The sequence below is a fragment of the Schistocerca cancellata genome, chromosome 5 (assembly GCF_023864275.1).
Source record: "Schistocerca cancellata isolate TAMUIC-IGC-003103 chromosome 5, iqSchCanc2.1, whole genome shotgun sequence".
Taxonomy (NCBI): domain Eukaryota; kingdom Metazoa; phylum Arthropoda; class Insecta; order Orthoptera; family Acrididae; genus Schistocerca; species Schistocerca cancellata.
The window spans coordinates 163,566,078-163,579,739 of NC_064630.1; the positions used below are offsets into that span (position 1 = coordinate 163,566,078).

At 46.4% G+C, this 13,662-nt stretch overlaps 1 protein-coding gene across 3 annotated transcripts in view; it reads right to left on the minus strand.

The window, feature by feature from the left end:
* Positions 1–13,662, minus strand: part of LOC126188938 (protein TANC2) — a 572,082-nt gene that overhangs the window by 250,316 nt on the left and 308,104 nt on the right. The window contains exon 1 of one of the 3 annotated variants that reach the window (XM_049930680.1): positions 4,445–4,592. The exons of the other annotated variants lie outside the window; for them this stretch is intronic. Within the exon in view, the coding sequence (XP_049786637.1) occupies positions 4,445–4,502 (58 nt within the window). The 5' untranslated portion in view covers positions 4,503–4,592. Of the gene's footprint in view, positions 1–4,444; positions 4,593–13,662 lie in introns of those variants that run through there. 3 annotated transcript variants of the gene reach the window in all.

Sequence of the window (13,662 nt, forward strand, 5' to 3'; positions counted from 1 at the left end):
ATACCGAATGCAGCACAACATGGACTGAGAGTCAAACAGTAGGATTGCTATGAGAAATAAACCCACACAACAGGCAACACAGTACAATTGTGATTGTTAATATAACAACGATACCGGCGTCCACCGCTGAGTTCTGTAGTGGACGCAAGTACTATGTCAATCAAAATGTGGGTAAGTGGTTCGAGTCTTGCAATCAACATTATTTTGGTGTAGAAAGTATGACGTCATACAGTTTCTGATCACTAGCCTATGCGCCGATGTCCGCGCTCGGATCTTAGGTCTCTCCGCATTCTCTAACAGAATGATCTCATCTGAGACCATTAGTGGTGATCCTTCCGTCGAATGTGAAAATAAAATGCAGCGGCCACCGTCCCTTCTCGAACTATCCATAAGATATAACACCAGGCTGCGCCCTCTTCCTTCCCTTCCGTGGTCACAACGCGAGACGTCCCTACATGTAACACTTAAAGTGTGACAAGCTACTACTATTAAACAGTTACACGTAAGACATGACACGGTTAGCAACAGGACGAAGCGATTCTAATTCGACTCTTGTTATAATCAGTTTTCGATAAGGCAGTGTTCGTGTACTACCCATCCTATGCTTGTATTGTTCCTTTGCCAAGGTCGCGATCGAATACACGGAACATTCTATTCAAACCGAGTTTATGCTGCGTGTGGAGTAGCTTTGCTGTTGTCGGGGCTTTAAACACAAAATATCCTCGAAAGCTAGGTGGCTGTAGAATCGAGTACAATGTGTCATTGAGATACAGGAGATACTGGTATGAAACCGCGTGTTTTACCAAGAAACTGTAAAATTTTGCGGCAACAGCAAAGAATAGGCTAGTGCATTATTTCCACTCCACCGCCGAGTTGCACAGGAAAGGTAGGTACCCTTTCTCGCTAACAGACAGTTCCCATTGCGCAACTCCAACGAAGCTGCGCGACAGAGCTCGTCTTAGATAATCCTATCGATAATCTAGAGTAGCGCCAGCCACAGTTTTGACTCATGCTTGTCAGTTCATCTTACATAACGTGTAACGAAAATACACCACAGATAGCGGGTTATCCAGTTTGGGGAATCGGACTGCTAGCCAGAAAAATCATGCAGTATGGTGGACTGCTTACGTCATGTAATGTCTTTTCTGCATCGTTTTTATGGCATGGAAAAGGCTGAGGATCCTGCGTAGTTATTTATCAACACTAAGAGAAGATTTCGACAAGTCAAAAACAAGATAGGCCTCTTATGAAAGTTTGAACGTCACGCGGAAGACGATATTCATGAAGGGCAACATACATTTACAAGAGTCGGTGTGCGAGCTGTCACTTTTTGGTGTCACCCTCTTCGCCAAGAATCGTCACAGGAGACTATTATTGCCACTGTTTGCACCTCGCTGCTGACTTTATCGTTCTAATTACATAATCCACTTGGACAACTGAGGTAATAGAATCCTCTTATTACAGAAATATATAAGGAACTACTGGTCTCATTGTTAGTCGTGTAACCACAACAATCAGACTGCCTTCCTTGTTTAATGACACTGTCTTTTACACTACTTTCAACCAAGTAGATCACACCAGACATTGCAAGTTTTACCACATCTATGGTCAACGGAACGATAACGAATCAATGTGTTTGTTCCAAAATTCGAATCTTTCGAAGAGATAGATACCCCTGCAATGCAGCCGAGTAAGGAGTTAGTCCTAGGGATAGAAAATAAATAAGAAATTTTCTTACCTTCCCTTCTCATCAGACAAGTTAACTCCGGCAAAGAATTTGTGCATACTACGCCTAGGCACTGACTACCATTCACATTCCTCAAAGACCTTATGCAACCGTAAATCGTAAGACGAGATGGATAGCGCAGCAAATCCAAGGATACTTGCGTCAGCGGTGCGCGTGAACTTCAGACTTGTGAGCATAGAATGTATGTTCTCTTCTAGGAGCAGCGTAGCATCATTGTCGGCTGTATTACAGATACGCATCGCAATGCAGTGTACGGATTTCCGCGACTGTGTACATTACGGTCTCGTAACAGAGGCTGAACACTGCCAGGAAGCTTTGCAGTGTGCTAACAATTAATTTCCGCTGCACTTCTTTTGTCTGCACGGCGCCGGCAGCCAGTGGAAACGAGCAAGCGCGTATCTCCGGGAATCCCTTCCTGGTCTCTACAATAGTTACACGATACATACGTTAGTTTCTACCAGCTGTATCGCAAGAGGTGAAATAGTGGTTCGTCAGGCAAAAAGCGCCATAGCAAGCACTGTCAGTAACTGAAATCCTGAAAGTGCACGTTAATAAGTATTGCGACAGGCATCGTCCTATTTTTAACTTATCAGGACAGTCGTCTAGAATACGAGTAAAAGATATTATTGACATGTATCAGAGCGTACGAATTGCCTCTAAAATTCTTGTGTACATCAGTTCCACGACGAAAACAGCCGTACTGGTGGAACACGCCAGACAGGGAAGCTTTGTATAACTGAGTGGGCGAACGCATGCATCGTCTGCACGGGACGCGGCGACCGTTAACAGTTAACGTGAAGACAAACCGCTGCTGGTGGCGCATTATTTCCTTTTTTATTACTTATACGCCCAGCCAATGGATTGCAGTAAACACGGCATATCGAGCTTAAACCACTTAGCGTCTGACAATGGCGATGAGCATTAAACATGTTGCCATCAGCGCGATTAATATCTGATGATGCTCTTGTTAACAAAGTGAAATTAGTAATACAAAAGAGCAAATAACACGCGAACTTCGGCGTTTTATCATTACAGTAATTTTTTTATAACTGGATCCGGCAATGGCAGTGAGACGATACCACTTCCTGGACGATACGGTAAACGACATTTTGTGTAATGAAATCAATTTTAGACTTCAGGAAAAAGAGAATGTAAGCTCATGTAGTAATCACTAAGAATGCTGACAGAGACGGAGAGAGTTGGTGCAGTATTAGGAAAGAATGAGGATCCTAATCCTTAGAGCGTTACCCTACTATCGGTTTCTCATAATTTTCGAGATACACTTCAGGTGAATTTCAGAATGGTTTGATAACATCAAGACCTTTTATTTCTCTTTTTCCCTTTCGGGCAAGCTCGTCATCTGACTCTAGTAATGCCGACGTCGACGAGAAGCTATGTTCTTAACGGCCCATTCTTTACTCTGGAGTACTACCACAGAACAGTCAATAACTCTTATATTCAATTACACATCATTTCATATGGGTTACAGGAAAATCGGAACAGTAGCACACCATATCAAGAATTAGGCGACGAAGTTTCCTGTACAGTAACAGAAGATAAACAACAGACTGAGGTGGTAGGTAAGGGAATCCCTGCGCATAGACCTAAGAGAGTCATGACTTATGGTAGCCTCATAACTTGCACGAAAATAGTGTTAAAGAAATCGTCGTCTGAAACACTGTAGTAGTACGTTGGTCTGTTGTTACACAGCTTACTCCGATGCACGAAACAATCACAAGGTGCCATTCTGGTTTTAGCTCGCCCACCTGCTTCCTTAACCCTCCCCCCCTCTCAGTCTGTCTACCTCCCTCTAAAACAAACAAACACACACACACCCGGCCGCTGTGGCCGAGCGGTTCTATGCGCTTCAGTCCGGAACCACGCGGCTGCTACGGTCGCAGTTTCGAATCCTGCCTCGGGCATGGGTGTGTGGTGCCAGGTTAGTTAGGTTTAAGTAGTTCTAAGTCTAGGGGACTGATGAACTCAGATGTTAAGTCCCATAGTGCTTAGAGCCATGTGAACCATGTGAACACACACACACACACACACACACACACACACACACACACACCAAAAAGTCTAGATAAATGAGAACACACAGTACGGACGACAGGTAAGATATGAGATGAGATGAGATAGGCAGAAAAATAAAGCTTTATGCATGGCAGCCGTAATGGAGTCTAAACCCACGTCAGAGTGTTAATCATCCAGCCATCTCAATCTATTATTCACACACGCACTATAAACGCATGGCGGTCTCTGGAGAAGGCGAAATAAAAACACAAACAAACGCCTTGAATAAAGAGATACAGGTGGAATTTTGAATGGAAAGTAGAATTTCAGACCATCACTCACTGATAAATCTGGAGTACCGGTACAAAACGTTGTGCAGGTGTCAGTCCTAACTGATTTCACGAAAACGCTGGGCTACTGTGTTGAACGTATCCTTGCCCCTGCGCATTTGGCATTCCCGCCAGACAAGCCGTTCCCCGTTAAGGTCTCCCTTTCGATACCCGACAAGCCTAGTCGAATACGTGAGAAATAATCAATAACGGATGCACATGCACACAACGTGATCATGGGCGAGCGTAGTTAATTCTTGTTCCATATTCAGATAGTTGTTTTGCAGTTGATTATATGACTAACAACGGCACTTCACAGTTAACGACAGAATGTGGTGAGAGAGAGGTTCCGTACCGAGGACGCTGATGCTGAGCCCGGAGGCGGGCCGCCGCAGGGACGACGTGTTGCTCATGTCTCGGCGCACATATCCCGCCGCACACGCGCACCGCGCTCACGTACTCCACAAACACACACCACACACGAGATCACGCTCGTCCGCGCGTCGCCGCAGCACTGAGAGCGGCCGCGTCACTGCCTCCCTACCTGTCATACCGGCTCCGCCCACCTGCCGCCTGGGGTGCGCTCTCGCGGCACCGACCGCAACTAGCGCACGCGGGACCGAACAGGTAGCCGACGCAGCGGTGGCAGCTCAGCTAGCCGCCGGCTAAACTAAACACTCGCACCGCCATCTCCACGACTGCCGACTCGTGTCGACCGCTGTCTCCTCCGCCCGGAGCCCCCGAGGTTTACAAGCGCCGCTGGACCAAACGAACGACGAGGGAGGGCCATTTAACATGTGTAATAAGCTTTCCCAGCACTGATACACAGTCTAGCCGTGTTACTATACCCGTGCAAAGAGTGGTTGGGTAGGCTGGAGGTGACACATTGATCTTTTTGCAACCAAAGCACTGGAAGAGATGATTGACGGTAAAATCTTCTGGCAAACTTCTCCAGTACTCGATGTTTCGACCACTCCGATGGGGTCTTCTTCAAGGGTCTTAAGGGTCTTATGATGGCCCTTCTAACAATATCACCACTTGCAAAGTAGGTTAGAAATCAGATTAATAATGTTGCTCACGGAGCATATGTTCGCTTTATCGGGCAACAACAAAGTTATTGACTGTGGATGGTATCGTCAGAATGGAAATAATGAAGTCACTGTAAAAAAGTCATTAATTTTGGCACTTGTCTTGAATGGATTCCCACGTAGGTTTCGTAAAAGTTGTTATGGCTCATCTTGTTGATTCTAGCGTGATTCCACTTTGACTGCTAGAAGGTCTAGATCTGTATTTTAGCAATATTTGAAGACCTAACAAATGCGTTTTTCAGGAAATTCTTAATAATGTTCAGATGTTCAGATCTGTGTGAAATCTTATGGGACTTAACTGCTAAAGTCATCAGTCCCTAAGCTTACACACTACTTAACCTAAATTGTCCTAAGGACAAACACACACACCCATGCCCGAGGGAGGACTTGAACCTCCGCCGGGTCTTAATAATCAAACAATCCCAGATCAGAACAGTGGTATGGTAGAAATAATTTTTGACTTGGTGTTCGCGATCCACATTTTTATTAAACTTCTTGTAAATTCACTTATACTTCATCTTAACTGTCACATCATCAAGAAAACAGTTTTGTATCAGTCTTCATATATTTAATTTCCACTTTAACCAAACACAAAACTTGACTGTTCTTTTACAAAACGAAATAACAACTTAACTTCTGCAAAGTGAAACAAAGACTGCCCTGTGCGCATTCGCGCCAAAACGGTTACAAGTTAGTCAAAGATTATGACAGTCTCACAGAAATGAATACACACAAGAACCATATCACTGTAATATATCGATACATCGGAGTACCTATACATTAATAAAACCAAATGTGAATATTGTCACAAAAATATGTCTCTTACTTCGCAGAAAAGTAGTACGATATTACTTGTATCGAGAACTGGGGTTGGAGCGCCGTAATGGTCACGTAAATAAAGAACCATTACACCCTGAATGGCTGAACACCGGGGAACATCATAATACTCCTGAAGAAAATCCCAAGAGGCGTCCAAACGTCTGGTGCATTTTGAAGAGGAATATTAACTGCTACGACTACAGACTTACCAATATCATAATGACAAGTCAAGGCACTATGACCAACATACACCGCAAAATGAAGTGCTCGTGGCGTTACGGGCAGGTACTTGGGAAGGAAAATCTGTAAGCGAAGCAGAGACGAATGGGGAATCGTTGTTTGCTACTGTTCTGAGCATATACGGTGAAACCGCGAGTAGGTGACAAGGTGTTGGATGTCCACGCCTCATCACAGAATGTGAATATCGGAAGCAGGATAGTCGACGATCCATGACAGAACTGACGACAAACACCGATGCAACAACAAATGTTTCGGAACACACAATTCAGCGCACATTGCTCGACATTGGCGCCACAATAGGCGACCTCTACCTCATATCAAAGACATCACCAACTGCAATTGTATCGGACATGTCATAATTGAGATCAATGGAAACGTATCGCCTGGTAGAATGAATCACGCCTGACGGTCGTGTCCGGATACGCCGTCATCCTGGCGAGCCGATGCTCGAAACACGCACCACACCACGAAAGCGCAACGGCAGGAGCAACTACACTACTGGCCATTAAAATTGCTACACCAAGAAGAAATGCAGATGATAAACGGGTATTCCTTGGACAAATATATTATACTAGAACTGACATGTGATTACATTTTCACGCAATTTGGGTGCATAGATCCTGAGAAATCAGTACTCAGAACAACCACCTCTGGCCGTAATAACGGCCCTGATACGCCTGGGCATTGAGACAAACAGAGCTTGGATGGCGTGTACAGGTACAGCTGCCCATGCAGCTTCAACACGATACCACAGTTAATCAAGAGTAGTGACTGGCGTATTGTGATGAGCCAGTTGCTCGGCCACCATTGACCAGACTTTTTCAATTGGTGAGAGATCTGGAGAATGTGCTGGCCAGGGCAGCAGTCGAACATTTTCTGTATCCAGAAAGACCTGCAACATGCGGTCGTGCATTATCCTGCTGAAAAGTAGGGTTTCGCTGGGATCGAATGAAGGGTAGAGCGACTGGTCGTAACACATCTGAAATGTAACGTTCAGTGTTCAAAGTGCCATCAATACGAACAAGAGGTGACCGAGACGTGTAACCAATGGCACCCCATACCATCATGCCGGGTGATAGATAGGCCAGTATGGCGATGACGAATACACGCTTCCAATGTGCGTTCACCTCGATGTCGCCAAACACGGATGCGACCATCAGGATGCTGTAAACAGAACCTGGATTCATCCGAAAAACAGACGTTTTGCCATTCGTGCACCCAGGTTTGTCGTTGAGTACACCATCGCAGGCGCTCCTGTCTGTGATGCAGCGTCAAGGGTAACCGCACCCATGGTCTCCGAGCTGATGGTACATGCTGCTGCAAACGTCGTCGAACTGTTCGTGCAGATGGTTGTTGTCTTGCAAACGTCCCCATCTGTTGACTCAGGGATCGAAACGTGGCTGCACGATCCGTTACAGCCATGCGGATAAGATGCCTGTCAGCTCGACTGCTAGTAATACGAGGCCGTTGGGATCCAGCACGGCGTTCCGTATTATCCTCCTGAACCCACCGATTCCATATTCTGCTGACAGTCATTGGATCTCGACCAACGCGAGCAGCAATGTCGCGATACGATAAACCGCAATCGCGATAGGCTACAATCCGACCTTTATCAAAGTAGGAAACGTGATGGTACGCATTTCTCCTTCTTACACGAGGCCTCACAACAACGTTTCACCAGTCAACGCCGGTCAACTGCTGTTTGGGTATGAGAAATCAGTTGGAAACTTTCCTCATGTCAGCACGTTGTAAGTTTCGCCCCCGGTGCCAACCTTGTGTGAATGCTCTGAAAAGCTAATCATTTGCATATCACAGCATCTTCTTCCTGTCGGTTAAATTTGTCGTCTGTAGCACGTCATCTTCGTGGTGTAGCAATTTTAATGGCCAGTAGTGTATTACGCTATGCGGTACATTCACCTGGGCTTCCATTGGATTTGTCATACTGATTGAAGGCACAAAGCTGTAGACCTCCTTCATCCTTTCCATGTTTGACGTCTTCCTCGACGGCGATGGTGCTCCCAGCAGGACAACGGTCAACATCACAAGGCCAGAAGCGTGCTACAGTGATTTGGAGAATATTATGGTGAACTTGGTTCAAATGGTTCAAATGGCTCTGAGCACTATGGGACTTAACATCTGTGGTCATCAGTCCCCTAGAACGTAGAATTACTTAAACCTAACTAACCTTAGGTCATCACACACATCCATGCCCGAGACAGGATTCGAACCTGCGAACGTAGCGGTCACGCGGTTCCAGACTGAAGCGCCTAGAACCGCACGGCCGCTACGGCCGGCTATAGTGAACTGACGTTGATGTCTTTACCATCAAATTCACCTGATATGAACCTTGTGGAGCGCATTCAGAACACTAGCGCGCGGCAGCTCCATTCACACAAACCACCGGGAATTGTTTGACCTGTGAGTAGACAAGCCACATGCTTCCCGACACCTGCTAAGGACTTGTCAAATCCATACCACGCAGAATCTTTGTTGTAGTACGTTCGAAAGGTGGTCATAATGCTTTGGCTTCTCAGTGAAGATGTCTGGAGCCAGGTTGCCTCCACTGTATTCCCCTGATTTTATACCAGGAAGCACCACACGACACCATAAAGAGCAAGTAACAGTTACTGTCTGTACACGTCAACACCCATCCTAATTTCTCCTATTCTTATGATCGCTAAAGTACACTCCTGGAAATTGAAATAAGAACACCGTGAATTCATTGCCCCAGGAAGGGGAAACTTTATTGACACATTCCTGGGGTCAGATACATCACATGATCACACTGACAGAACCACAGGCACATAGACACAGGCAACAGAGCATGCACAATGTCGGCACTAGTACAGTGTATATCCACCTTTCGCAGCAATGCAGGCTGCTATTCTCCCATGGAGACGATCGTAGAGATGCTGGATGTAGTCCTGTGGAACGGCTTGCCATGCCATTTCCACCTGGCGCCTCAGTTGGACCAGCGTTCGTGCTGGACGTGCAGACCGCGTGAGACGACGCTTCATCCAGTCCCAAACATTCTCAATGGGGGACAGATCCGGAGATCTTGCTGGCCAGGGTAGTTGACTTACACCTTCTAGAGCACGTTGGGTGGCACGGGATACATGCGGACGTGAATTGTCCTGTTGGAACAGCAAGTTCCCTTGCCGGTCTAGGAATGGTAGAACGATGGGTTCGATGACGGTTTGGATGTACCGTGCACTATTCAGTGTCCCCTCGACGATCACCAGTGATGTACGGCCAGTGTAGGAGATCGCTCCCCACACCATGATGCCGGTTGTTGGCCCTGTGTGCCTCGGTCGTATGCAGTCCTGATTGTGACGCTCACCTGCACGGCGCCAAACATGCATACGACCATCATTGGCACCAAGGCAGAAGCGACTCTCATCGCTGAAGACGACACGTGTCCATTCGTCCCTCCATTCACGCCTGTCGCGACACCACTGGAGGCGGGCTGCACGTTGTTGGGGCGTGAGCGGAAGACGGCCTAACGGTGTGCGGGACCGTAGCCCAGCTTCATGGAGACGGTTGCGAATGGTCCTCGCCGATACCCCAGGAGCAACAGTGTCCCTAATTTGCTGGGAAGTGGCGGTGCGGTCCCCTACGGCACTGCGTAGGATCCTACGGTCTTGGCGTGCATCCGTGCGTCGCTGCGGTCCGGTCCCAGGTCGACGGGCACGTGCACCTTCCGCCGACCACTGGCGACAACATCGATGTACTGTGGAGACCTCACGCCCCACGTGTTGAGCAATTCGGCGGTACGTCCACCCGGCCTCCCGCATGCCCACTATACGCCCTCGCTCAAAGTCCGTCAACTGCACATACGGTTCACGTCCACGCTGTCGCGGCATGCTACCAGTGTTAAAGACTGCGATGGAGCTCCGTATGCCACGGAAAACTGGCTGACACTGACGGCGCCGGTGCACAAATGCTGCGCAGCTAGCGCCATTCGACGGCCAACACCGCGGTTCCTGGTGTGTCCGCTGTGCCGTGCGTGTGATCATTGCTTGTACAGCCCTCTCGCAGTGTCCGGAGCAAGTATGGTGGGTCTGACACACCGGTGTCAATGTGTTCTTTTTTCCATTTCCAGGAGTGTAGATACAAGGGTTGGCAAAATTATGGAAACACTGCGAGAAATGCTTACTTAAACACAAATCGATTTCTAGTCAAACCTGCATGTTGTGCTGTTGTATTTGACGATATAGCACCTGTACAATGTCCTCAGTACGTTGTAAGTGTCGGCTGTGGACACAACAGTGTTATGTGTAGCTTCGAGTGCATTAAATCTGGACTACGGAGCAATGAAATAAAGTCATCTGGTCGGATGAGTCTTATTTCACTGCTTCTAACTTCTAGGCGAGTTTACATCCCAAGAGAGCAACATGTCGGGTGTTAAGTGTTGATTTAGGCAATCTCATCGTGGTATTCCATGGGCATCCATGGTTGCTGTGCAAGGTCTCATTACTGCCACGTATTACGTGACCATTCTGGCTGATGAGGTCCATCCCACGGTACAATGTTTGTCACAAATGGTGATGCCGTATTCCACGACGACAGGTCCCCTTTTCACGCAACTAGCTTCGTCCAGGACTGGCTCTGTGAGTACGAGGATGAATTGTCGCACCTCCCCTGGCCACAAAAACCGCCAGATCTCAACACTATTAAATATCTGTGGTGTACGTTGGAGAGAAAGGTGCGTGGTCGCTGTTCACCTGTATCATTGTCACCACTCTGTTGCAGGAATAATGGTGGAAGATTCTCTTTAAAACCATACAGAATCTGTATTTATCCATTCCGAGGCGGATGGAAGTTGTTTTGAGAGCTGACGGGTTTCCTACTCTATTGGGCATGGTAATGTGTTTTTCCATATTTTTGTCCAACCCCTATGTACGACACAGGCAGCAGAATATAAGTATTCTTCAAACACCGCTTCCCTAAATTTGACTAACGAGGTTTCCCGGGGGCGCGGGATTAGCCGAGCGGTCTCAGGCGCTGCAGTCATGGACTGTGCGGCTGGTCCCGACGGAGGTTCGAGTCCTCCCTAGGGCATGGGTGTGGGTGTTTGTCCTTAGGATAATTTACGTTAAGTAGTGTGTAAGCTTAGGGACTTATGACCTTAGCAATTCAGTTCCATAAGGTTTCACACACATTTGAACCTTTTTTGAGGTTTCCCGAGAACAACGTCGCCTGTCTAATATTCTACCTTACACTTTCATATGTCCTATGCCGACACGTTACAGCCTCAGCAGCGCCATGCCTACGATCTTGCCTACTTGATCAATGCTTAAAACGTCGTAGTAGTCTTTTTGAACAGGTCGCACTTTCCCAGAGCCCTTTCAACAATTCTGAGTCTTCCGGTCGTTTTTCGTAATACTGATTTCACGTTTTATGCCATTCCATATCGCTTTTTACGAGGAGATAGTCACAAAGTTTTAGTTATCATGTCGATAAAATAAAATGCGAATTTGGTGAAAGTTGAAGAAAATCCTTGTTGATGCAAAAGGCTCCGATTTTGTGTACAACTTGATAGAAGATGATCGCCGTTTGACTTCCCGTGACACCCATTCTAGGGTTGTACACTCCATTTCGCAAGAATATCTAGCAATGAAAAATATGTTTTGTCAATGGATTCTGCACAGTTTGACCGCAGCTCAAAACCAGGCTGGTGTCAGCTGGTCCTAGGGAACGGTCAAAAAATTAAACTGTGGAAATGCAAAATCCGAATACAACATCACTGCAGGAGACGAAACGAGCCGAAAAATAAGCAGCAATCAGTCTGATGAAAAGAAACCAAGTAGTTCGTTCGCGAGCGCTTGCAAGAAAATCATGGCTTTTTCCCAAGTCATCGATGAGGTAACCGCACAGTTATTCACTACGACGATGCCAGTTGTAAGGCAACATAATTAATATCTGTTTTGTAGTTTCAAAACGCGTTCTTCTTGCTGAAATACAATATTTATTTACGTTCCAGACGCGTTTTGCCCTTTATTCTTTATCCCCACGATGCAAACCACAAATCGCGCCAAACAACTATGACAAAGGAACAGTGTGCGATTTTTGCTTTTACCAGTTGGGGGGATGTCTTAGGGGGTTAGTATAATTACATATGTTACTAGCTTGGACCGTGGCGTTACCCATGGTTAAACAGTTATTTATAAATAGATGTTAATGCCAAAACTCACTATTCACGCGTATGCACTATCAGAAAAGCCATTATAGGTGCATTATAGGTAAAGCTTATTTACAAAATCATCTACGTACAAGTATACTACGGGAATTCAAAATGTAAAGGCACATTTGTGAAAAGCTGTACTTATTCTGATGATAGAAAACTGAAACGTGCGTTATTTTTCTACGTAACCTCCCTGGACTTCAATGCAGTTTTCCCGACGTTTTACGAGTTTTTTTTTATTTCATCAGGAAACACGTTTTTCGGTTGAATCTTTAACCAATTTTGCACCGCAACAATGACGTATTCATCACATTCAAATCTTCTTCCCTATAGTGCTTCCGTTAAGGGTCCAACCATGTGAAAATCGCTTGGAGCCAGCACCTCGAATCTCAACTCCTTTATTGCGTCGGCTGTCCGTTTGGCAGAATGTGGGCGAGCGTTATCTTGTTGCAAGATGAGGCCTCTTCACAGTTTTCCACGACGTTTGGATCTGATGGCAGGTTTTAGTTTCGTATACAACACATCACATCCACCATACAATACAGACCTGGCTCTAAAGCCACGTTTACGCTGGGGCGACGTCTTGCAACGTTGTGGCATGCTACGGAAATGTGGTGTGCGTCATCTTGTAGCATGCTACAACAGGCAGCATCTTGCGACGTATGTTGCATGCGGCAGGTTAATTTATACCAAAGCAACAGAATTTGTGCCACACGTGTGTCGGTCTTGCAGTATAAAGGATGGTAAAGTATCGCAGCTGCGGCCTACTTGGTACTTGCACATGCAGCTAACAACGGAAATGAAAACCAAAGGAAAAGAAAACGATGGTAGAAGAGAAGAGTATTTAGAGAAGGTCCACGAAGTAGTATCCTAGGAACTAGAAGCAGACGATGGTGCGTTATTTAGTAATGTGTGCTTTCGTCCCAGGCGCGTTACTCCGCGACATACCGTTGCCAAAAGGTGGCCTAACGGTAAATGTTCGCACAGGTACCGGGCCGGTCACCACCCTGTGTCAGGGCCCGGCTGGGAATTTCAGCCCCCAGCTTACCCAACTCTGCGGTACGACTGCTGCGGTATGACTTTACACACTATTTCCCTCGCAAGCTCGCAAGTAAACGGATGACGCACCTTAGACGAAAGCAACAATGACAACATGAGAATGATGATTTAGTTCTAAATGTTTTGAAATGCTTAACTAGTACATAACACTTTTTCAAAATTAATAAGCAAACACATTAATAG